Source organism: Prosopis cineraria, unplaced genomic scaffold (genome assembly GCF_029017545.1).
Source record: "Prosopis cineraria cultivar Desert tree isolate PC_DT_omini unplaced genomic scaffold, ASM2901754v1 PC4, whole genome shotgun sequence".
Lineage (NCBI taxonomy): Eukaryota > Viridiplantae > Streptophyta > Magnoliopsida > Fabales > Fabaceae > Prosopis > Prosopis cineraria.
Genome location: NW_026555335.1, coordinates 35,300,903 through 35,328,048, shown reverse-complemented (window position 1 = coordinate 35,328,048; position 27,146 = coordinate 35,300,903). Strand labels below are relative to the sequence as shown.

Sequence of the window (27,146 nt, the reverse complement as noted above, 5' to 3'; positions counted from 1 at the left end):
CTAATACCCAAATATGCTAAGAGTATAGAAATCAAAAGTTATATTTTCCCTTTAAATTTTATTGATTGTAAAAATACATAATTATTATTATATATAACAGTATACTCATTGGTCAAAAAAAATATATCAGTATATTCAATTCGATATACGATATTTTTTATTCAATTGCAATAAAAGTCAGATTCTTTCAATATTTTAATTATATAATTCAAAAATTTTAAATCCCTTAGGAATTTAAGAAGGTCATTAGGTACTTTTACGTAGCAAATACATATATTCTGCTTGACCTTTTTTTTTTCTTTTTCGTGCTGTCGATGATTGAGAAGTTAATTATAAAAATTAATTATAACTCCGCTTGCGGTCCTATGGGTCATTGTTTTCTAGAAGCTTACATTTGTTTTCCTTGCCATTATTGAGGCCTGCATTAAATGAACCGTGGAAGATTCATTATTAAATTGTATATATTTTATAGTAAATTTTACTATTCATAAGTCATCATTACAATAAGCTTCTCCTGTCTTAAATTATGGGGTAAGATATTTTTTAATAAAATAAAAGCACAAACTTGACATGAAATCTGTATAAAATTTTATTCACAATTTATGCGTGAACTTACTTTAGCCTTCCTTGATGCTTATTTAAAAACTTATTTAAAAGTAAGTATTTTAGATAGACTTATATATTAATTTTAAATATTTTAAATATATTTTAGGATTATTAAATTTTATATTTATATAACATGATTTCTCAATTTTAATATATAATAATTAAGATGGCTTGCCAACTTTAATAAAATAATAAAGTAATAACATTAAAATTAATATATAAGTTCAATCTGATTGAAAATATAATTAAAAATAAAAAAATAGATTGATTAAAAATTAAATTATGAAATTAATATATATGTAATATATTATAATATATATATATATATATATATAAAATAGGCGAGCTTGTTATACTGTAAGTTAAGTCTTGTAAAAATACACTTGATATGTTTAACTAAATAGACATAATTAAAAGTTTGAACTTGATCTAAGCTTATTTAATAAATAAGTTAGGTTAAGCTTGAAATAAGCCAAGCTATAGACCCCTAATAAAAGCATGACCTATTTCCATGGGTACTTACATCTCTTGGAGAAGTTATCTAACTTCAAATATGTTATAAAATTCCTCAGTAATATACCCTCATTAATTTTATCATTACATGACATAAGTTTATAATTTATGTTGAATAACTATAATGGTTTTTATAATCATATAATTTTTATTGTAAATTGCACAAATATATATATATATATATATATTAATAAAATTGTTGTATTTAAATTTTGTTTAAATAAGTATTTATTTTTAAACTAATTATTTAAGATGTTCAAAGATTTTTTTTATAAAAAAATGAAAACCAATGTCAATCAATTAATATAAAATAAAAATTGAGGAAGTTGTACAATTTACAATTCATCAATACTACAACTTATTCATATCATGAACATGTATAGAACTAATTCTATTTTTTATTTTATCAAACAGGACTATTCCTACTTAAACAAAAATACAAAATAATTATTATTAAAAAACGACTAATCCTATTTTATTTTTACATACAAATAGTTTAATTATTCTTATTAAATTTTGATGCGAAATTACTTTACATTTTAAATGTGAATTAAATATTTTTAAAAAAAATGTTTACGATAAAAGTACCTCATCAATTTATCAAAATTTCTTTCAATAGAAATGTTTAAATAGAGGAATATGATCCATAATTTGGGGAAAAAAGCACTTGAATTTGCATAATTGCACACGCCTTTGTAATATTTAATTAATAATTAATTAATTAACATTAATTGATTGATTAATTAATGCCCACACTCCATTTGTTAGATCGCTATAGTGGATAGTGATTAATTAATCCCCCTCCCCCCTTTCAGACACACGCCTTTGATTATCAAGAAAGCAGGAAGGAGAGAAACGTGTGAGTGTAGGCTTTAGTAGTGCGTCTTCAAATTTATAAAGTACTTTTAAATAAAATTATATATATTAATAAAGTTTATTAAATATATTTTATAATTTTATTTTTTTAAAGACAAAAATATAAATTTTCAAAACTATAATTCATTTAATACTTCATTAATAACAAAATATTAAAGAGATAAAATATATGAGAAGGATAATAATAAAAAAGTATCATTAATAAAACCTTATTTTTATCAAAATATTTTATATTTTGAGATGTCAAATCTTTTTCAAAAGTATCTTATAATTTAAGAGAAAATGAGTATATTATATGGGAGAATTTCACTTAAGGCCCTCAGAGCACAAAAATTTGCATTTAAGGCCTAATAGAATCTGAAAATGTATTGCAGGTCTGACCGTCATTCTTGCAAATTTTGATGTAAGCAAAAATACATATTTGCCTTTGTCTTAATAGAATATTCATTTTTGCATAACACGATATTTATAAATTCTTAACACAATATTCATGAATGTACAATACATTTGGTAGATATTAACTTGAAGTTTGTTATTTCAATAAAAGTATTTTGTTCATTATGGAATTTATATTGTACAAATATTGTCGTCTACATATGTTCATTATGTTAAGAATTGATGGACATCATGCTATGCACTTATGGACATTATATTATTCATTATTTGCTTACTTGTACAATACACATCAAGTTAAACCATGTCCATTGAGTTTGATTTTGATGGGCATCATGGTGCTATCACATGATGAGCAATCTGTCCAAAATTTAAGATTTTATTTTTCCATTTTTTATTTTATATTTATAATAAAAATTATAAAATTTTAATAAATTTATCTTATCATTATAATATAAATGTAATTTAGATGGTTCAATTTAATATTAAATTTTTTATAATTTTTATAAATTGACTATCCAAATATATTATAGACCGTCCGGATTTAATAATAAACTTTGCTAGAATTTTATAAATTTTTATTTTCGTAAATATAATATTAAAAAATAAAAATAAGGATAATCTTCAAATTGACACTTCAAAAAATTAAGAGAAAGTTGCAACTTGAAAATTGTAAATTCAAACTATCAAAAGTATATCTAAATAGTCAATTTATAAAAATTATAAAAAAATTTATTATTAAATTGAATCATTCAAATTAAATGGGTATTTCCTAAATTGATGATAAAATAGATTTATTAAAATTTTATAATTTTTTATAACAAATATAAAATAAAATATAAAAATAAAATATTAAAATTTGAATTTAATCTAGATGGTCTAAATGGTGCTCATCACTTGATGAACCCAAACACTATGTCCAGCAGATATGTTGTACATTTATAAACATTATGTTGAATATTGGTGAACATCGTGTTGTGCGTATATGAATATTTTGTTGAGATAATAACAAATGTGTATTTTCTTTTACAACAAAATTTGCGAAAAAAGCTCTTAAGCTTGCAATGCATTTTCAGAATTTGTTGGGTCCTTAGTAAAAATTGTTGTGTCATGAAGGCCTTGAGTAAGATTCTCCCATATTATATTCTTTATTTACTACTATTTTGACACCAACAAAACTGATTCAACAAGAATAAATGAGTATATTGGTTAATCAAAACAAAATTTGTGCAAAGTGAGTAATAAAGATGCATATTTTTCAAGTTCTTGTGTTATTTTTCCATACTGAACAACCTACGCCCTTATTAAAACATAATAATTATATCCTAAAAATTGTTAAAAAAGTATATAACTTTTCAATTTTACCATTCTTTGCAATTAATAGTTATAAGAAATTTCTACTGAAAAAATAATTGAAAGAAATTTCTCTCAGAGAATTTAAACCGTAATAAATAAATAAATGTTAAAATTAAAAAAAGAAAATTAATTACTCTTTTTTATGCAAAAAATTAATTACTCTAACTTTGTTTTATATTAAAAATAAAAAACTTTCAAAAATTCCCTCCGATCCAAAATATAAGCAGTTTTTAGAAAAAAATTTCATCCCAATAAAGTCTTCATTTTTATAAAAATATATATTATTTTACCTTTTTATTCCTAATTTCAATTACTAATGCGTTTTATGATAAGTAAAAAATACATTTACACAAATATCTAAGTTACTAGCACAGCAATAGGGATAATAGGGGTGCTAAACCTTCGTTTGAAAATTAAGATTTCTAGAGTTAATGCTTACTTAGATTTCATAGAGGCTCTATCACTCATTGAATACTTCTCTAATAGCCACCCTCTCAATGGTTATCAGGAATATCAAAGATCTCACCATGGGACACTACTACAAAATTAATTATACAAGATACCATGAAAAATGACTAGTGTAAGAAACTCCATCATTTAAAAGAGAGGTAAGTGATAGTTGAACAGTAAATTATGTGTGTTTAAAATACTCGTCATTTATTATATTAAAATATACAACACTTCAAATCCTAATTTAAATTAAAGTTAAAAATAAAAATTAACATAAATGACAAGTGTTTGAAACATCCATCATTTATGTTTATTACTTTATATGACATGTTTTTGCACACCTATCATATAATGTTTAGGTTTCTGACATTTTAAAAAATTTTAAAAAAAATTTAAAAAAGTTTACACTTCAAAACACTTGTCATATAAAGTATCAACAAATATGATGGGTGTTTTAAACACCCATCATTAATTTATAGTGGAATAAATAATCAGCATTTAGATGCCTGTCATTTATTCTATTTTAAAAAACCATTCAGCTTCCATTTCATTGTTTTGAAGAGTTTTATTAATTGAGTTTGCCCATTTAACTTTCTATGCTTATTGTTGCTTGATTTTGGTAATGTGGGTTGTCAAAAATTAATAATATATTATATGTTCTTGGTTGAGGATGCTAGTAGAGGTTATGGGCAGCCTTAAGATTATTATAAAGATGAAAATGAGTGAACAAAATGAATATTCATGATGATTGTATTTTTTTACTAATTTTAAATGAATTATTTGAATAATTTTAATTTAAGTTATATGCCTTATTTAATTTGGCTATTTTTATCATTAGAACTAAATATTGAAATATATTAGTGTGCAAAATTTTATTACAATTCGAGTCAATTTGAGTGACCATAAGTTACTCGCAATTACTTTGAAAATGCTATTTTTTTTTAAATTTGGTTGCTATTGGGATTATGTGTTGTTAAATTTGATTTGTTGATATAAGATGCTAGGTTTAAAAAGAGAGTTCGAGTCTAGGGAATACTTGTTTTAATGACATTATGGTATCAAATTTTTTTAAATGGTTGAAAGAATATGTGAATACTCATGCATGTGACTCAATCAATTCATTGATCACTCTATATTACATGCATAATAGTCAATTATTATTTTCATCATTTTATTATTTCTTTCCTCTCTATATTCATGAGTCACTAATCACATGTTCTTGTATAAAAGTTTTGCTAGATTATAGTTATAGTTAAGAAATGGATGTATGTCAATTGATTAAGTAAAGAATATGTGAACAATATGAAAGAGTTTATAAGGTTTGTTCTTGACCAAGTAAATGACTTTAGAAGAATGGTATGCCCTCATGTAAGATGTGATCTATTGTTTTATTAGGAAATAAAATAAAGGATTAAGGGTCAAAAATATCCCTAAAGTATACATAAAAGATCACAAAATGATCCTGAACTCAACTCCAAGTTATTTATATCCCTCAACTTTAAAATTATGTTGCTTAGTGCCCTTGCTATTAATATGGCTAAAAAATCTATTAATGCGCCCCACTTTTTACTGATCAGGCTTTCCTTAATATTTTTAATAATAAAATATAATGTGGGGCCTACTTTATATTTTTTATTATATATTTTTTTAACTCATCATCCACAAGCACACTCTCTCCACTTTGCAATCCCTATCAAAAATCATTATATCATTCATATATAAGCATGTTTTTAGCATCAACATCAATCATAAATATCCAAACATGCATGTCATTTGTCCATGCCCACATACAAGATTCATTTTACACTATAACCATATTGCCACAATTACATTAATAATTTTTACATATCAAACAAGTTTTATATCATTAATTTCAACATTTATCTAATTGACATACAACTATACAAAATAAGTTTTCTCCTATTACTTCAAACCTTTGAGAAATCAAAAGTTTTACCCTTCATAATACCAACTTTTGAAACTTCTTTTTAAGCTCGAATGGTGCCAAATGAGTTACTCTACAATTATATCATAAGGATATCATCATTATTCCATTCTTGGCAAATTACCAACATTAAACTCCACATTCTCCATTTTATTAACCTCATAAATTCCTTACCCATTATATTCAATGGGTTTACTAGGTTCCATTGACTCACATTATTACTAAGGAGTCATTAAACTATCATTAATAAGCATCCAATACTCCCAACAACCTCATTTATTTCAAAATTAAGATATTAATAGCTCCCAACTATTAACTACTCATAAAATTATTAATGTAGAGTTTAAATATTCTGAACCACTCCTATTATATCCATTTTAGTCAATGGGTTCGGACCCATAACTTTTATGGACTGAAAATCACTCTCACAACTCAAATTGTAACCCAATTCTTTACAAAAATGGAAGGATAGGGAAAGAGATGGGGTTAATAATCTTAGCTTAGGTATTGGAAAGCTCTAAAGTATCACCAATAATCCTAATATACGTGCCCTAATAGAGCTAACTTGTGCCTTTCATTTTCTTTCCTTTTCTCTTATGATTTTGCACGCAGACACAAACAGATTAATGTAAATTTTTGGCTGTGTACTACAGCCCTCCGCCATAGCACATGGCACAAAAAGGCTCTTCCTCATGAATATGCCTTTATGCGCCGCGACATGTGACACAGAGGTTTTTTCTTCATATTTTCCTCTTCTTTTCTTACCTGAATGACCCAACTTCACTTTGGACCTACATTTAAGGCTAAAATAAAAGTCAAATATATTTATTAGACCCCTCTAGTGACACACCTCATTAATTCACTTTTTACCTTGATTAAACTTAATTAATTGAGTTTAGATTTCCTAAATGTTGCATGTTACATAATATGCAACTCCTTATGAAGAAGGAAAGAGGACAAGTTACTATTGATGTGCTAAAGATGTCAACTATCTATTACTTGTTTCCACCAAGGATGCAGAGATTATAGGAGAGGCAATGGGTAGCTTTGTTAGATAGCAAACTACTCAAATTAAGATGCCAAATCCAAAAAAAAAAACTAGCAAAGATACACAATCCAAAAAAAGACTATACCTCGATTTAAGCTCTCTTCATAAATTGTCTTCCATATAGCTATACCTAAACAAGAGCCTCAATTGTCAAGCCAACACTAAAATTTACTTCAAGCATGTGCCATGATTCATAGGTCTAATTCTCCACTCTTGCAAATCCCATTTGAGGTAGGAATCTATAGCACACCACAATATGATATGTTTTCGCTCAATATTATTGATGAAGTGCTATAACATGATATAATCAACCTCACTATTCTTAACTTTTTATATACGGTAAATGTTTTCATATATGAATATTTAGTATTTTAAATATACACTAATCCATTTGATATATTGATAGTAGGTGCTTATACAAAAAATTTACCATCCCTTTCGGTTTACAAATAAAGTTCATCTTTGTTAGTCCTAATGAGCTTAGTACACATGCTTTAATGAAAAAGGAAAAAATTTTAAATCAAGCTAAACAATTAAGTAAAAATGTCAAAGCAAGAGCTCAAAAGGACACATTATTCTCAATATTATACAGCCATGGGTAACATATTTTTTACTTATCTTAATGAATTTTTTATACTTAATTTAGTCAATTAGTTTAATTTTGTAACACTTGTAAAGATTAGTAGGGACCATTAGATGTTGATCGCCACTGAACCATTCGGTAACATTCCAAAGATATATTATCTTAATTCTCTTAGTGGGGAACTAAGAAATTGACAAATTTTATTTGAGTTGATTAATATGGAAGTGTACAAAATAAGTATTTCATATATTTATTTGTTTATTCAAATTCCATATTAACATTTTTTTTATTTTTTATTAAGGTGATTCTGTTGTACCGCTCAAAAATGAAACAAACAATTTTAAGGTCATTTACAAATTTTGTTGCAAATAAATATTCATTAGTTCTTTAATTTATAGTGCTCGAGACAAATGAAAAACAGTTTGGATTGTGACTTCTGCATGATGAGGTTTATAAAAGATATCATTATTCATAATGAGGGCACAATTCCTGAGACGATATGTTAATAATATTCCCTTTATAATTGCTAATGAATTTAATTTATTAAAATAAATTTATGGTAGATAATTTATACATTGCAGTACTATAAGGATTCTCACATTGAAAAATTCGAGAATGCAAAAATAAATAAGGTGATTGAAGAGTGGTACCAGTAAATGTTCCAAGTGTACTCTTCACACAAAGAAGAAAATAAATAAAGTTAGCGGAAGTAGGATTAATGTTTATAGCTTTGCTAGTTTACTTTAGAACTTAAAATTAGTTTTTAATTCTTACTAGTTGGTAAATTAGTATACTTTAGAAAACTCTGTGCTTTCATTATTTGATAGATTAAAATAAGAGATACATTTTTATTTCATTTTTTGATTGATTACAATCCAATTCAATTGATATTCATATATGAAAATGTTAGAATTGTTGTCTAGTCATTATTTTGTGTAATTGTTATAAGGACTACTATAAATTGTAGTTTTTCTTTAAAAAAAAATAGAATAAATGACAATTATTTTCATAATCATCATTTATTTAAAAATAAATGATAGGTAAATTATTTACCCATCAAATTATTTGCCCATCATTTATATAAATGAAAGGTAAAAAATTCTCTCGTCATTTATTCTTTGATAAATTACCAAAGAATAAATGATACGAATAAGTTATTTTCCCATCATTTATTGTAACTATAAATGATGGGTAAATAATTTAACATTATTTATTCTATACTACTTTACAGAAAAGAACAAAAGAAATATACTTTAAATGACGGGTTATTCAATCTTCATTTATATACAGGAATAAATGATGGGTAAATAATCATGATTTATTGAAGGAACTTTAAATGATAGAGAAATAGATTACAGTTTGTCACCGTCATTTATTAGCAAAAACTGTTATTCATGCCTCATTCTATAGTAGTGAAATTACTTTTGATCATTTTTATAGAAAAGCAAATAGATATGCTGACCTTCTAGTGCACAAAGCTTTGAGAGAGAGATATTAAGTTATTCGACAATTCGCCCATTGATTGTAGAAGCCTTATAGCTTCAAACATGACCTAATTTTGATCTTTTTACACGATTTTTACCATGACCTTATATTAAATATATATATATATATATTAATAAGTACAAAAGGTAAAATAGAAAGAAAATTTATATATATTAATTACTTATATTTTAAATTAAAATTAGTTGAAGGAAAATGTTTATATTTTAAACAAAAAGAAGTGTTAAAGAACAGAGAAAATATATTGGAACTTTACTTCATGGTAAAACTGAAATTGCATGGAAATTAAATTGGAGAGTACTGTGATAGGTTGTGCATTAATTGTAACCAAAAAGCCTCCAAAGCATATTAATATAGTTTTCCATCGAACGGAATAAATCAGTTTAAGTATGGGGCTTCATGATCACATAAGGGGTGGCTCGTTAAATCAAGCACCCTCGTGTGCACCTATCGAAACATAAAAGAGAAACTATTTTAATTAAACGTTTTCATCTAAAACCATACCAATTTGTTAATAGAAATTTAGTCCCATTTTGATTATTAAAAAAAATGAAATGAAATAAATTAAATCACCTTTACTCTTATAGTAAGTATGATAAAACTCATTAATATATTCTTTTAATATATATTATCTATTAAAATTTATTCTGTTAAAATTTAAGAAATATTTTATATTCATTATATATTATTAAAATATTCATTAATTTTTATTTTATATATATATAGAGAGAGAGAGAGAAAGTCTTTCCTATTAATAGAATATGTTCAGAAGGTTTTAAGGCTTTCTGTTTGTTTGTTTGTTTTTTTTTTCAAATGGTCGTTGTTATGTAAAGAAAGAAAAAGCAGAGTAAGCAAGTTAATTATTTGCATTAATATTATCTTCTACTTTTATTTTTTAAGTTGAAGATACCCGTCGGAATGCTTCCGGTATTTGCCGGCCGGCCATGGAAGAGTTTTGGCGAGGGAAAGTTTGTAAATTATCTGTTTCTAACTCATCACTTCCAAATTATAAAATATTTTTAATTAGACAAAATTCTACTGATAAAACTTATCAAATATATTTTACAATTTTTCTTTCAAAACAAAAAATATAAATTTTTAAAAATATCTTTCATTTAATAGTCTATTTATAAAAAAATATTAAAAAGAGAGAATATAACGAAAAAGGTAATATTAGAAAAGCAATATTGATAAAAACTTATTTTATCAAATTGCTTTATATTTTGAAATGAGAAGTCTCTCTCAAAAATGTTTTATAATTTGAAACGGAGGGGGTATTATCTAGTTTATAAATTTGTTTCATTAATTAAAGGGATAATTTAGTTCAAATTTTTGAATTTTTATATATAATTATTATACTTAATCAACTTTCTTAAACCATGTAAATTGATTATTTTCTCTTATATTAAAAATTTTAAATATTTAGTATCGCATGAACTCATGTTACATGTTATAATTTTTATTGATTGTGCATAGGTGAACCCTTGTTGGAAATTTTATTATTAAGCACTAAATATGAGCACATTTTTTTAGTTTGTCTAATTGTAAGAGACTAGTTATTTTCGCTAGACCCAACCTCATATTTCATATTATAAATTCATTTAGATATCATGGGGACTTTACATGCATACTCTCTCACATCCTTATGTAATGCCCATTTTTATTATAAGGTACTTTCAACTACCTTGCAAAATTAAAGATGGATAATTAATTAGTTATTAACTTTGTCTAAAAATATAATAAATTTTAAATTTTATCTTTATTTAAATGAAAAAAATTTATATATGTATTACATTTTTTTTCATAATTAATGTGCTTAAATAAAAGTAATATTAACAAAGCATAATTAATACCATACGATTTGTTTTATATTAGAGACCAAAAGAATATTTCTAGAAAATACTATCTGATAATATGGGAGTGTGTTCTAGTGTTTTATAATAGACTCAAGCCCAAGTTTATGTCCTCCTTTTATTTTCTTTTACACCCGGTATTCTAAAGCATTTAGATATGTTGGATTTATTATTATCTACCCAATCAACTCCAGACTAATTTGAATCCTCACTTAAGTGAGGCCTTCTTTGAGGGGGTTTCACAGATACTACTGACAAGAACATACTTAACTATATTGCTGCATATTTTAAGAATATAAGACCCCAAATTAAACTGTTTAAATTCCTAACCACTTGAACAAGAACCCGTTGGACATGTCTGTCTTTACTGAAGTAGCTATGCGCTTCAACTTGGCCCAAATTTGTTCGAAGCCAGTTGTCCCTCAGCAACGGACTGCGTATTTTGAAATTTGATAAGTATTCAACGGTCCAATCAGTTTGTTAATACTAACTCACCAGCCACAGAAGAAAGGAACGGAAAATCCATTCAATTTTTTTTAGATCTGTTATCATAAATAACTCAGTAATGGTGGTTGCTCAAACACAAATAATTATTAACGAAAGTGCATTCCAAGCAGTACGAATAAACATAACCACGTGATGATTCTGATGGTAAAGAGTACGCTAATTAATTCACCGCTCCATAATTCGACATCCCATCATCATATCATATCCATATATATATGGAGAGAGATTTTTTTTTCATTTTCTGACACTTTTTTTATTACTAAGAGGAATGCATTTTCCTTTGCTTCCTCCTTTCTCCTTCTCCTCCTCCTTATCTTCCTCTTCTTCACCTATCCCTGCCTTGCTGCTCCTGCAATTTTTTAGATTCACATATGTTTTTATCAGTCCTCTACTTATTCTATTTACAAACACTAAGTTCCTGCTACTGATATTTAAAGTTCTTACCTTTCCTCGTTGTACGAGTTGGATTTCTTGAGCACGGCCTCGGAGTGAACCCGGTTCTCCTTTCTTGACTCCACCAGGCTTCCGCTGAAGTATTCCTTCTCCTCCGACTGCAAATTCCCGAACCTCGGATTCTCCGACATGCACTTTATCATCTCCTCCTCCGACACCTTCACAGCCTCTCTCTTCCTCACACTAATCTCACTGTTACCTTCCCTCTTCTTCACCCCATTGCTCATGCACGGTGCGTTTTTAGCCTTCGACACCGCCGAGCTGCCGCAAGCTATCAGCTGAAGTAGAATCGAGCTCCGACTCGGCTCTAACCCATCCTCAAATCTTTTCGAGCTGTTGTTTGTTTCCTTTATTTTCACTTTTTGCTGTAACTTGTCCGCCAGCGTGGATGTGGCCGGCGAGGGGGAAGGCGGTGGAGCGTGGTTTACAGTTACCTTGACTGTTTTGATCTGCGAGTGAGGCTTTGGTTCGTGATCTTCTTCGAGTTCGCCGGTGGAGACGCCTCTGGAACAGCGAGAGTGTGGCGTGGTGGTGGAGCTCGTGTTGCTTGTTTTCTCTCCATCTTCATAGTACTCTTCTTGTTCTTCGTACTCTTGAAAATCTTCAGCTTCCCTGTGTAGACTGGAATGGAAAGATTTTCGACTGGTATTGAAAGCTGGGTCTTGATAAGCTGCTTGCGATCGCTTACTCAGTCGCGTCTGTTGAACTCTTTCTGCAACACAACGATGATCGATTAATTACCAAGGTAATGTGGTTGGTGGGGTAGTTGGGTATTGGGATATCATATCATATTTTTTAGAAAAAAAATACGGAAGAAACAAACCTGAGCAATCTTCCACAATCTCAGATCCTTTGAGTACATATTCTGCTCCTTCTGAAGGATATATTATGTCATTGGCTGCCAAATCGTACCACACATAACCTCTCTTATAGCTCCTACACAATCACCAACCAAATCGTTTCACTCAAGTGAAAAGTAAGAGTGCAGAACAAAAGAAAGAGAAACAGAAATAGCTACACACCTTTTGCAAGACCAAGAATACAGTGTAGGCATGCCACTCCCTCTCATGGCAACTAGCCGATCCAACACATCTTCATGATATTGTTAAACGAGTTTCAAAATCAGAGAACTGAATGACTTGCTCAAAAAATAGTGAAGTTTTGGGGGTAGTAAGTGAAACTTACCCTTCAATCGAAGAGGTTCGTTGGCGGAGAGAGTGATTTCCAGGTAATGAGGATGTTCCAAGAGGCCACTCCGCGAGAGGTAGTAAACAACTTGAACTTTTTTAAGAGGTCTGACATTATTATTATGATTAAGCCTGCAAATTTTGACACGATCTGGGCTCGTGTCTCTGCTGGATCTCCTGGAACCTGCAACGTCCATGCTGCTCAAAGCTTCTCCCAGAGTTGTAGAAACGAAGGGACTAGGGACCCCCAAATAAGACTGATAGAGCAGAAAGGGAATGAAGAGAAAGGGAGAGGCATGGGGGTTTTGTGGCGCAATGTAGCAGCTTGAGAGAGACAAGCAAAAAGAGATTGGGGAAAGGATCGCAGAGAAACAGGATGGTACTTATCTATCAGTGCAGAAAAAAGATTCTTTTGAAAAGGGCCTTTCATGACAGAAGCAAAAGGTGTGAAGGGTGCTTGATTGAAAGCGAAGTAGAGGAAGAGGAAATAGGAAAACCAAAATTACATTTAGGTCCTATAACAGTAACACCATTCACAATGTCTAGTAAATGGAGTTGAGAGCTCCGTCTCCATTTATAGGAATTTCTTTTGATAAAATTATACATGTTAATAAAATTTGTTAAATAAAATTATCATTTTTATCTTTTATAATTTTTAAAAATACTCTTCATTAATAAGAGAAAAAAAAGAAAAAAAATTTATGTAAAAAGTGAAATAATAAGAAATATTAAAATAATAATAATAATTTGTAAAATTTTAATTTTTAAAATGCCTTATTTTAAAACATTAAAATTATCTTTAAAAATATCTTATAAAATAAAATAGAGAGAGTAACAATTGTGTTGATAAAAATTAATTTTTTTACTTGTATGAGATATCAATTAATTTTTTTAATATTACTTCCATTTAAAGTCAAAAAAAGAGTAAATGCAAGTATGGAAAAAAAAATTTATTTAGATATCAGTAAATTATAAAATTATTTATTTTTAAATAAAATTAATAAATTAATCATATTAATTTTAATAAAGTATTCCCTCTGTCTTAATTTAAAAAATATTTTTAAATAAAATTATGTAGATTAATAGAGTTTATTAATATACTTTATGATTTATTGTTTTTAATCATATTTCTTTTTACATTAACTGTCTACAAAGAAATGAAGGTTGGAATAAGAGCCACGGTCTTAGACTGGACTCTGGAGTGGAGAGATGTGCTGAATTTGACTTTTGGTTTCCTCTGATCCTGATTTGAGTCAAACAACGATTATGATTACTCAATCCAATGAAGAGTACCCATGATTCCTCGTTCTCGCGGCCTTTATATTGGTTTAATCGACACTTTTTTGACTTTGTGCAATATGCACATGTGTCACCACCAGTGCAACTGATACAATGGGAGCATTTTATTATTTTTTTTAATGCACCCTCAGTCATTCAAACATTTACGTCGGGAAGAAGGGCCGCTAGGACCCAGAAAAAAAAAAAAATCACAATAATTTAATTTTATATCTTTAACTCACTTATAACTAAATTTTTAACTTATGTTAAACTTTTAATATTGGGAGAATGACAAATAAAAAATTTTATAAGAGCATTAATATTAAATTAAAATTTTTCAATACTGATTTTCCAAACTTCAATATTCTTTCTATCATATTTTAATACTAAAATTTTTAATTTAACATTGATATTCTTATAAAGTTCTTACTTATCATTTTCCCTTTAATATTTATAATATTTATAAAAATTAAAAGAGTTTAATAATTTAAAATATTAATAATAAATTTTAATATAATTCTAATCCTTATATTTTTATTAGTAATTATAAATATTAAAATTTTAAAATATTTTAATCTTTATAATTTTATTTTTTAAAATGTAATGTCAAATATTTAAGTGATTGAAATTGTAGAAACTAAATTGTGAAACACAATATTCATAGATTGAGTAACAGTCGAATTAAAACTATAAAAATTAAATTATAATATATTAAAATTTGAAAATTAAGTTATAATTAAGTTAAAATTATAAAAATTAAATAAATAATTTAAAAAAAAAAATCAGAGACTTCACCGCACAAGGAGGGGATGCTCAGTCACAGGAGGAAAATGAATAGAGCTTGCTCTCGCTCCCGAGAGAGAACTCTCGCCGACCAAGAAAGAGAAGAGCACAAAGAGTCTAACACAGTTAACGATAATAAATATTTCGTAGTCATTCCTTTCAGCGATCAAATTGAGAAAATAAGTTACTGGGAACAAAATTATATACCTCCTATTTTTTTTTTTGAAAAATATGAAGATTTTAATAAAAACTTTAAAATTAAAAATATTTATGAGATTACAGAATTAAAGAACGTATCATTATTGTTTCTTAGATACCATAATTTTAATTATGAAACTTTATTTTATAACATTGGTTTTACAAAATTTGTTTTTCATAATAAATGTTAAAAAATATACCGTAAATATATATGATTGAGTGAAACAAAAAAGTATATACATTTGAGATTTTAAAATGTTAAATAAAAAAAAGATGAAGCTGAGAGAATTAAGGCCGTGGAAAAGTTCTCAAATTCAAACTAATTTAATTCAATTTGAGACAAACCCAATTTTATTCAATTTGAATAAAAATTGATCTTTCAAGATTAAAAAGATCAGACTCTTTTTTCGATTTGATTGGACAAAACATTGAGAATCTAGACCACTTGGTCTGATCTTATAAATTTATTTAATATAATTATAATTAATTTATTAATTATTATTATAATAAGTTAATTTATAATAATTAATAATTTTTTTTGTATTTTATATTTGTGAAGTCATAAATATTGAACAAAATTTTAATTTTAACCAACCTCAATCTTCTCCTTTTATTGATAAAATTTATTATTAACTTCGTGTAATGGATTTTAGATATGTTGAAGGTTCGTTAATGTTATTAAAAGTTATTTAATTTGAATCATTTGTATTATAACTTAAATACTTTTTTATTGTTGTTAAAAATTGTTGTGGATTTATAATTATTGTTGTGATAAATTTTATATGACTATAAATAATTTTATTATATTAATTGAGTTGATTATGTCAAAATAAATTGTTATTTTTCATAAAAAAATAAAGTAAGATACTAGATAAGATTCGGATCATTCTTCTAATCCTATTAAATCAATTCAATCCTTTTTAATTTCAAATTATATTACAACCACATTAGATTACGTGTTATTTAACTTAGTTCCTTTTAAGAAAAGAATCAAATTTCATGTTAGGCCCAAATGTCAATGCTTTGTACAGACCTAGAGAGAATCACATAGAAGGCCCTCGTGAGCAAGAAATTCATAGATAAGGCACAATAGAGTATGATACTCCGCTGTAAGGCCTTGTTTACAAACATACTCCTTGATGAAATGACCACATTACCCCTCTTTTTTAAAAATAGAATCATTGTGCAATGACTCTTCTTTTTCTTTTGACACCAATGCCCTCCTCAAGCTCAGGCAATCATTCACCGATGCCCTCTTCCTACGCCCCTAATTCCTCGTAGCCTCTACAAGTAATTCAGAAACTGTGAAAATGCATGAGAGAAGGGCGGGGAGGACGGGGGTGGAATATAAATATGTAATGGCATGTCCGAATGTCTTGTCCCATCCCCCTAGCCTCCTCCTTTCTTGTGCTACTTTTCCTTCTTCTCTTCTCTCTCCTTCTATCAATAATTAATGTACATTCTTATTTAATCCTTTTGGTAAGTCCCAATACAAAAAAGTGATTCAAATAATAATCAAATTTTGTTATATCTTCATTCAACGATTAGGGATGTGAAATTATTATAAACGAGGCCTAAATAAATATAAAATTCTTACTTTATCTATTAATTCTTGTTGTTACTTGTTACTTACTTTACATTATTTGATAACTTGTTAACATGTAAAGTAAATATTTTAATAGATAATTATGATAAATTAACAAGTAAGATTGCATATTTAAAAAGTATGATAATTGAGTTAACAAGTTATTCTCTCTAATTTAAAATATAAACAATTTTTTTTTAAAAAAAATTACATATTAATAAAGTCCTCACTCTCATAAAAATATATAATGTTTCTTATTTTTATCCTTAATGTTAATTACCAATATACTTGATGATAATTGAAAGATAACTTTGCACTATTATCTAGGTTAATAAATATAATGAATAAAATAAAAAATAATTTTTTACATATACTAAATTAGTTATATTTTAAATTAACATTAGTTAAGGGGAAAGTACCAAGCAAGACCAAGAATTAACATGTACTAGTAAAGTGTATGTATTTAATTTAAAAAAAAGGCGTGTGTATCTCATCTTATGTGTGATAAAATATAATAAATTTCAATATTTATACAACAGTGAAATAAACAGTGTTGTGGGTCTCATTACTGCTCTTTTATAAAAATTAATTATTTTTTGTTATGTTTAGTTTTTCCTCTCTGTTAAAAAAATCAAAGCACTTTTGATAGTGACTATTAATACTTTAAATTTATTTTTTATATTATATTTTTAATATAATATTAATATATTTTTTATTTATATAATTTTTAAATTATCTTTTAATTTAGTCGTGGTGACATTTTCAACAATAAAATAAGGTCTTTGTATTTTAAGTATGGACAAAAATAAATAATTATATAAAAAAATAAGTTTTTTTAATTGTTCAGGGTTACATATATCCGAGGCACATTGAATATTAAATGTTAGCATCTTATCTCATAGGAATTAAAATATTAACATGTCATATTACAAAAGACTACTCCTTTTTTAAAGATATAAGATATTTTTAATTTTTTAAAATATAATTATTATCTTTTTTATCAAAAGTATCTTTATTGATAGTAACTTTATATTTATTATAAAGTGTTTAATAGAGGTGAATATAAAAAGATAGGGTTAATCTAAAAGTAAATAATTAATTTATTAGGAAGTGAGATTCAATTAAAAATATCTTATATTTTTTAACGGAGGGAGCACCTCTTCTCACTAAGGCCACACATGTTGATAAAAAAAAATTAGTTGTTATTAAAATCATCTTACCATATATTTGTGGTAATAAATCTTATGACAGCCTTTTTACAGAATGCAATATTTTTTACGTTTTTAATGTTCAAAATCTTTTTCTCCTCTGTTTTTTAAAAAAATTAAAGCATACATGATCTTGACTATTAATATTTACTTCACTCATTTAAAAATATAAAATATTTTTTGGAGGTTAGATGTTAAAAAATATGAGATATTTTTAATTTTTTAATGTGTAATCATTATTTTTTAAAAAAGTGTCCCTATTCAATAAATCATGTATATTTATTTTAAGGTGAAACATTCTATTAAATAAAGGTGAATATAAAAAGATAGAATTAGTTTGAAGAAAAGTAACTATTTTATTGGAGGTAAAATTCGATCAAAAATATCTTATATTTTTTAATGAAAGGAGTAACAAATTAACATATTATTTTATTTATGTAGTTTCAAAATATTTATTCTAGTTCTAGTCTTATTTATAGGGAGAGAGAAGATTTTTGTTTCCTATTTATAAGTTACATCAATGAATTATTATCAAGAATTTCCCCTCTTACACTTTATTAAATGTTGAAAAAAAAATAATTATTAAAGCATATATATTTAGTAGAGAGAAAGTTAAGAACATATTAAATTTTTAAACATAATTAATAAGTTTTAATGTTTTTATTGGTTCGTTTAAATGATGCTAGAAGTAGCTTATAAATAAAAGCAGAGAAGTATCTATTAATTTTTTCTATAAATAATAAGTTCATAAATAAAATAAGATGTTTATATTTTTAGTATGTATAAATGTAACAAACAGTAAAAAATAACTTTTACTTATTAGAAATAATTTATCCACCACATCAGTGAGAAATCTTGCTGGTGGCTAAATAGCCTTTTCTTAATGACTATGTTTCACATGATTGATTTTCATTCCACCACTCTAATTGCTCTAATTCTATAAAAGATCTCTAACTACACCCAAGCAACAAATACAAACAAGTACTCTATTATTTTTATCCGACTATTGCAATCACATTTTGTACAATCCAAGACCGATAAAGCTTGCTAAATAAAAAAAAAATTAAAACCATACACTGAATATAAAATGAGAATTATATTCTATCAAGTTAAACCCTCGTATAAAAATATACACCCATTGACCTCCCTAATGTTTAAGTCAAAAAAAAAAAAAGGAAATAAATGAAGATCTTTCTAACCCCTATGCACACGGCATTTTCTGGTAAGAGTAATAAATATAAACGAGGCTAAAAGAAAAAAGTAAGAAGTGTAATAAATGTTGTGACAGTTTTGGCTTTTGTAATGAAGACGGAACACGTGGGAGAGGGAGCAGTGAAATTAAAAACAAAGAGAAAGAAGCAACAGTGATGGACGTCCAGAACCCAGAGGGCCCTGCCTGCCATCTTTTCTCACAGCTTTATTTCACCTCAACGTTGACTTTTCCTCCCCCCATCTTTGTGTACTTCATTAGTTCGGTCTCTTTCACTTTGATACAAAAACACTTCGAAGTTCGAAATCATATCCTACGACCTACATAGGCACATCACATAAAAATTATAAAATAAAATTAGTCTCACTTAATTTTCTTAAATCACCTTACTATTTTGGGAGGATGATAAAAAAAAAAAAATCCCACTATAAGCAAATAACAATTAAATATGATAATCATTATTTACTTTTTAAAAATTTCTCTAACATCTTATTTTTTTATGAAATAATATATTTATCCTCAATTTTTGTTATGCATTGAAAAATGATTAGTGTTTTAATTGATTTATTAATTAAAACGGAATAAAAAATAATTTATTTTTTCTTTACCAACTTTATATATCAGTCAAGTACAAAGATAAAAAATCAATAATTATTATATATATATTAAGAAATGATTATTTTAATTAATTTATTGATTAAATTAAAATAAAACTGACTACATCCTTTTCAAAAATAATTACTTCTTTTATAAAAATGATTACTTTATTTACATTTAATTGGTAAATAAATTTTTTTAAAAAACGGTCATTTTTTTATTTCATTTTATTCAATAATTCAACTAAAGCAATCATTTTTCTTTATTTTTGGCCAAAGCAATCATTTTCCAATGTATAATAGTCATTGAGGGAGAATATGTGATCTCATCAAAAACTAAAATGCCAAACAAATCTTTAAAGGCAAAACAATAAGTATAACATTTCATGGTACTTAAATTATCATTTGCGTATTTCAAAAAAAATTATAATTTTTTTAAAAAATAAAAAGAAATAACTATTTAATAAATTTAAAAGTCAGTGTAATTAATAACTAATTAATAAATTAATAGTCCAAAAAGCTATTATATATCTATACGTATCACTTCTAATCACTCTACATAAACTTATAGTTAAATTGTTGACATTATTTAATTTTTTTATTTTTATTAAATGTATTATTTTTAAAAATATTTTCTCTCTCATATATAACATCTTATCCTATTTATAAAAAATTGTGACAAGGTAAAACCAATAGAAAATAATTAACAGTTCATTTTCTACCATCAATTCTTTTTAATAGGTACTCAATTCGTTTAAAAATATAAGTTATTTTTTGAGGAGTTGAATATTAAAAATTGCAAGACATTTTTAGTCTTTTGAGATATAATCATTGTTTTTTTTTTTAAAATGTCCCTATTGATAATAACTTTATATTTATTGTAGGGTGTTTAATATGGATAAATATAAAAATATATGATTAGTTTGAAAATAAGTAACTACTTTATTAAAAAAAATTTAATTAAAAATACTTTATATTTTTTAAAGTAGGGAATATATTATATATAAAACTGTAGTTTAATGAGCAATTTCGTTTCCTCAAAAACAAGTTGCGTTTAAGAAGGACAATTATGAGAGGGAAGGGATTATATGCGGTGAGAATGGTGCTGTGGTTGGAAGGTGAGGTAATTCCCATTGTACATTCTATCCAATGGGGCAATTCTCATTGTTTACTCACTGTGCATTTTATACGCCTCTTTCTTCTCAATCATTGGATAAAATGCAACCGTGAGTATTTCCCATTTCACAATCACTGCACCATTTTCACTCCATGTAATCCGTTCCCATCACCAGCATTCATGGAAGAAGCAACAAATCAATTTCAAAGACAAAGTATCCTTGGTTTTTGCCTTCACCAAAAATTGGAATATGTTAAATTTCAACACATTGTAGACTTTCTCTGTTCCGGACACCTACCCACCAGTGAGTAATTTGGATGAAGAAGTTTAATAATTGTGAGGATACCTTTTGACTCGTCGTCATTTTTCTCAACTGCGAAATGCTTTAGAATGGTTTTGCAGGTGCTTGCTTTAGAAGTATTTTGTTCTGGATTGTTCATAGTTGAGATGATAGCTTCGAGGCTAATGCGAATTACAAGGAATTGATCATCTACTTCAAGAATTATTTTATTACTAATACACTGAAAAATTGCTCAAACACTGATCTTGTCTTCCTACTAAACTTTTTCTGCTCTATTTCTATATTCATAGCGAATATTTGGTGGCTTATTACAAAAATGTTTAATCTTTTTCATTGTAGACTTTATCTTTATAATTTCCCTTATTATATACATACACATATTATCTTTTCAAAAAAGAGATTGAACTGAACTTCAATAATGGCGGCATGAGATGAGAACATATATTAGTCGTAGATTTGGAGTATTAATTAAGAAGACTCAACTTGTCCTCTGTAAATTTTTAAATACACTACTTCCATTTCAAGCAGACACGCGTCGCCGCCTCCAAATTCTACATATGCCATCCCTTGTTTCGCAGCCTTCACCGAGGCTTTGAAAACTGGATCTCATAATTATTTGACCTATTACTCCGTAAGGCTGTTCTTGTTACTCACTCGCTATGGCGTTAAATCCGCACTACAAAGAAGTGAATCTGGGCAACTGGCTCGTTATAGAAGGCTGGATGATGGACAAAAATGAATCCCTCTTCAATGGAATTTTTGACAATGATCTATTGGTATTTCCAAATCCATTTCTATATACTCATGTGTTTCTGGTGTCCGATGCATATATGTTCATCTTCATTCTTGATATTTTGGTGATGTTCATCAGGATGGAAATCAAGTGCAATTCAAGTCCACCAAGTTGCAGAAGTTTCTGGTGGCTGAAAACGGAGGAGGAACTGATGTTTTGGCTAACCGTGATTTAGCTTCTGGCTGGGAAACTTTCAGGGTATGTATTCCTCAGCACTCAAACATGAAAAGATTCTTTGGAGATTCCTTCTTGATCTGAAAATCTGAAACGAACAATCTGAGGATGATGCAGTTGTGGAGGGTGAGCGATTCCACCTTCAATTTCAGAGTGTTCGGCAAGCAATTCATTGGTTTAGATGCTGCAAACAAGCTAGTCGCCACTTCCGACTCACCCACCAACCCAGAAACGTTTCACATTATAAGGAACAGTGCTGATCCTTCCAAAGTTCGCATCCAAGCATTAAACGGTCTCTTCCTACAGGTATATATATATATATATATATATTTATCTGTAATTCAAACCCCAAAATTATAAGCGACATGGATTGCTCTTTATGTATCATTCTGTGAATTGTAATTATTTGATCATATCAATCAGGCTCGATCGGAGACACAGGTGAGTGCTGATTATCAAGGCTTGACAAATTGGGAAGACAGCGACCCATCTGTGTTCCGTATGACAATTGTGAAAACATTACAAGGAGAGTATCAACTTACTAATGGCTATGGCCCTGAATTAGCTCCTCAAGTCATGCAGGTCACACATCTTTTTTCTACAACCAGTATTCTTTTCTCTTGAAAACAAAGTAAAATTTACTATACTAACTAATGTTACTGTGCATGGAATGCAGAAGCATTGGAACACGTATATCACTGAAGAAGATTTCAAATTCATGTCAGAAAATGGGTTGACTGCTGTTAGGATTCCAGTGGGTTGGTGGATAGCCCACGACCCCAACCCTCCTAAACCTTTCGTCGGAGGATCTCTGGCAGCGTTGGACGATGCTTTTACTTGGGCTCAGTAAGTGTGTGGATTCACTTTCAACTTTCAAGTGTTCAATTCTCATAACCTGAGTCAATTACATTTAATTTACGGTCAACTCTCAACATGTGTCGTAGAAATTACGGGATGAAAGTGATTGTGGACCTTCACGCAGTTCAAGGTTCACAGAATGGGAATGACCACAGTGGAACGAGAGACGGCTATACTGAATGGGGTGATTCATACATACCAGACACAGTTGCTGTAATTGAATTCTTAGCAGAAAGGTTTGATCTTTGAATTCTTGCATTGTTTTTTTGGCCCTCATTACACATGAAACACGATTTACTCGCTATTTTAACGCTGTGACTTGATGTATGATTGACTTTGGTATGACAGATATGGGAATACACCTAGTCTTGGAGGAATCGAACTGATGAACGAGCCAATGTTAGGGCCTAATTTGGACAGCCTGAAGAAGTATTACCAGAAAGCTTACCATGCAGTGAGGAAACACTGAAATGGCTTATGTCGTCATGTCAAACCCATTGGATCATGGCTCGAATGAGCTTCTCTCATTTGCAGGAGGCTTCAATCGAGTAGTGATTGACGTGCATTTCTACAATCTGTTTTCGGATCAGTTCAAAAACATGAACGTACAACAACATATAGATGACATATATAATCAAAGAGCTTCAGATCTGAGCAGTGTCACCACCAGCAATGGTACTCTCAGTTTCGTAAGTGAGTAACAAGATTATATTACATAATACTACCAAAAAGAAAACCAAGTGGCACTATTTATGAGTCATAACTTAGCCAAACCATTTTTGTCTATTTATTGAGTTATATGCGGAAATGAAATGGCAGGGGAGTGGAGTGCAGCGTGGGAAGTGCAGGGGGCGTCAATGGAAGACTATCAAAGATTTGCAGAAGCCCAACAAGATGTGTATTCTAGGGCCACTTTTGGATGGGCCTATTGGGCCTACAAATGTAAATATAACAATTGAAGTCTCAAGTGGATGATTGAGAATGGCCATATCAAGCCCTAGTTTAGAATGTAGTAACAACATCTTTGCTTTCATTTTAAATTTCACATTTAGTGTTCACCCATGGCTTGATCAAATGATAAAGTAAATAAAAAATACAAACTCTTGGATTTGGATCCTATACATTACTATCTATGTTTTACTTGTTATTTATTTGTTTTAGTAAATCATGCTGTGCCCCTTTGAACTCTATTAAGCTATACTTAATGTTTTCTTGTTTTCTAATGTTGATATAATGTTATAATTTTTTTTTTGGTAAAGATATGATGTTGATATAATGTTGATATGATGTTGTAATTTTATTCTTAAAAAAAATAAGAACAACAAAAATAAACTGCAGAGAAACCAAAATTAAAATAGTAAAAAGTATATGAACCTAGAGTAATATTTTATTAAAAAAGAAGGTGGACTAGTGCTGAATATGATGTGGATGACCGAAATTGCTAATAACATTATGGGATAAAAAATAAGAAAAGGAATGGCATTAAAGGATTTATGTCATGTTTGAATGTAAATGAAACAAGAGAGAAAAGAAAATATTGGAAAAAAAATATGAGAAATTTTTTTTCCCTATTTAAATGATGAAAGAAAAGTGAGAAAGAAAATAAAATATATGATCCATCACTTTTTTCTTTCAACTTTTCTTCAAAGTGGAGAGATTTTGAAAATAATTTTTTTTTATACAATCTACCCTCCCCCTGCCCTTATAAGTCTTAGGCTTGAGACCCAAGTTCATATACTGTGAAAATGAGAATAAATTGTATGGTATAGTTTCTAGGTTCATGCATTTCGTTTATATTTTTAAATGTAAAAATAACATATTTTAACAATTAATTTGATTTCAAATTTTGATGATGTTATTTTTAATATAATTTCTACTTTCAATTTTTTTTATAAAGAAAATTACATGAAACATGATATATTTTGACATGAGATATGTGACATCCTAGAAATTTGAACCTAATTAGTAAAGTTTAATTAGGATAATTAAGTCTATTGATATGGTGTGTGATCAGAAGGGTTTAATAAGTGTGTCAGTTGAAATTTTAGCCCTAAATGCGAGTTCAAATTGAAGTCGGGCCACCCAAGCATCAAAAGATGAGAAAAACTGAAGAAGAATCCTTTATGCCATATACTATGACATGATGAATGTTTATCGCGGTACACAGAGGGCAAGTAACAAAGACAAACTTCTCTGTGCCATGCATTACATCGTAAGGCCAAACTTCTACTTAAAACAATCATATTTTGTTTGAAAAATCAAAGAGAAGGAAAAGGAGAAAACGAGAGTACACCACTTGCTCTACTAGAACACAAACTTGGGGACCATTGGAGACATTTAAGAGCTTCTAATCACCCAAGGTAAGTGTATTTAGCTTCCTCCTTTTCGTCTCTTCTATTTTCTCTAGTTGGGAAGTTAAGGTTTGAATTAAAATGATGGTTTTCGATCCATAAGAGTCCAAACCTATTAATTTAAATAGAGTTAATGAGAGTTGTTTAGGCAATTTAAAACTAACATTTATGGTATTGTGAGTTTTGGTGGTCGTGGCTAATAAAAACCTAAATTTCCACCATTAATGAGATGGTTAGAGTAATATGACTCTATTAATGGTTGTTTAAAAGTTTAATGAAGCTAATGGTAGTTAGAAGAAGCTAAGAAATCCTATGGGTACCCTTGTATTTGATGGAATGGAATTTTGAGAAGAGTTGAAGTGTAACTTAGGTGTGGCAAATTGTTCTAAAGAAGTTATTAATAATGGTTGTTTGTGAATCTGTGTAGAGTAAATACACTTTGGGCACCATTCATGCCTTATGAAACTTTAAAAGTGTGAATTTGAGGGATAAACATTTAACCTCTCAAAAATTTTAGGTAACCGGAGGATATCTTTCTTGTACTTTTATGTGTTAATTAATTTATTAATTTATTTCTCATAATTGAAGTGTGTAAAATTGTTATAAATGCAAGTGTGATATAAATTACTTGAAAAGCAATTATTATAAATTGCAATTATTATAAATTTGTAAAATTAAATGATGTGGAACATGCAAAACTCTATAAAAAGTGCTAATGGAGTTTTATGACATGGTTTAATTGGAGTTCAATGATGTGATTTGTTAATAAAGTTCAATGATTATGTGTCAAATGGAGTTCAATGACTTAATATGTAAAAATTTTAATGAAATAATGTGTTGTATAGTTCTATGACGTGTTAGTTATGGAGTTTAATGAATATGTATAGTGAGGAGTTCAATCACTTAGTTATGTGTGTTTATGTGATATTCATTTATAAATTGAGTACAATGATGATATTTTGTATTCTTGTACTTGGTGTAATCGCATGCCTTAAACTGTTGCATTATTATGCATCACATGATCATGAGAGGCATGAGTTCACTTAGAAAGAGGAGTGAAGAATTAACATCTACATGGTAAGGCTACCATTAGAGTTTAATGGTTTGCCTGGATATGTTATATTTATCATACCACTTGTTTGATGAGAGACTGTTCCACTTGTTCTATGAGGTACTCACACTTAATTAGTTTTTCACTTATTCAATAAGGAAACTAGCTTAGGGAGAATGACACTTTATAGTGTGAGTTAGGGGAAACCATGGATCGCAAGTAAGATAGGCTACTTTGGCTAGGTAGCCCCTCATACATAAATAGCTAAGATAGTCTTAGTTCATAGATAATCACAATGTGTTATGGCCTACAGTTTTATGTTAGAGGCATAAAAAGGATATAAAGGATAAGTAATCCTGCATCTTATGAT

General features: G+C 28.1%; 1 protein-coding gene and 1 pseudogene across 1 annotated transcript; one reads left to right on the top strand and one right to left on the bottom strand.

Moving 5' to 3' along the window:
* Positions 1 to 11,707: 11,707 nt before the first annotated feature.
* On the bottom strand, positions 11,708 to 13,784 carry LOC129307657 (protein SOSEKI 2-like). The gene is made up of 5 exons (XM_054948510.1): positions 13,272 to 13,784; positions 13,109 to 13,178; positions 12,910 to 13,022; positions 12,078 to 12,798; positions 11,708 to 11,982 (listed from the first exon to the last, which is right to left on the bottom strand). Exons 1-5 carry the CDS (start codon positions 13,468 to 13,470, stop codon positions 11,868 to 11,870), a joined length of 1,218 nt encoding a protein of 405 aa, XP_054804485.1. The 5' UTR covers positions 13,471 to 13,784; the 3' UTR covers positions 11,708 to 11,867.
* An 8,313-nt stretch (positions 13,785 to 22,097) lies between these two features.
* Positions 22,098 to 24,547, top strand: LOC129307681 (probable glucan 1,3-beta-glucosidase A; annotated as a pseudogene).
* Positions 24,548 to 27,146: the final 2,599 nt, after the last annotated feature.

Bases quoted from the DNA above. Each gene is read 5' to 3' on its own strand.
- LOC129307657 (XM_054948510.1), bottom strand. From the start codon at position 13,470: ATGGACGTTGCAGGTTCCAGGAGATCCAGCAGAGACACGAGCCCAGAT. The intron at 13,023-13,108 runs GTGTGTAGCTAT...GTGATTGTGTAG, and splicing joins TATTCTTGGTCTTGCAAAAG to GAGCTATAAGAGAGGTTATG. The intron at 11,983-12,077 runs GTAAGAACTTTA...AAAAAATTGCAG, and splicing joins AACTCGTACAACGAGGAAAG to GAGCAGCAAGGCAGGGATAG.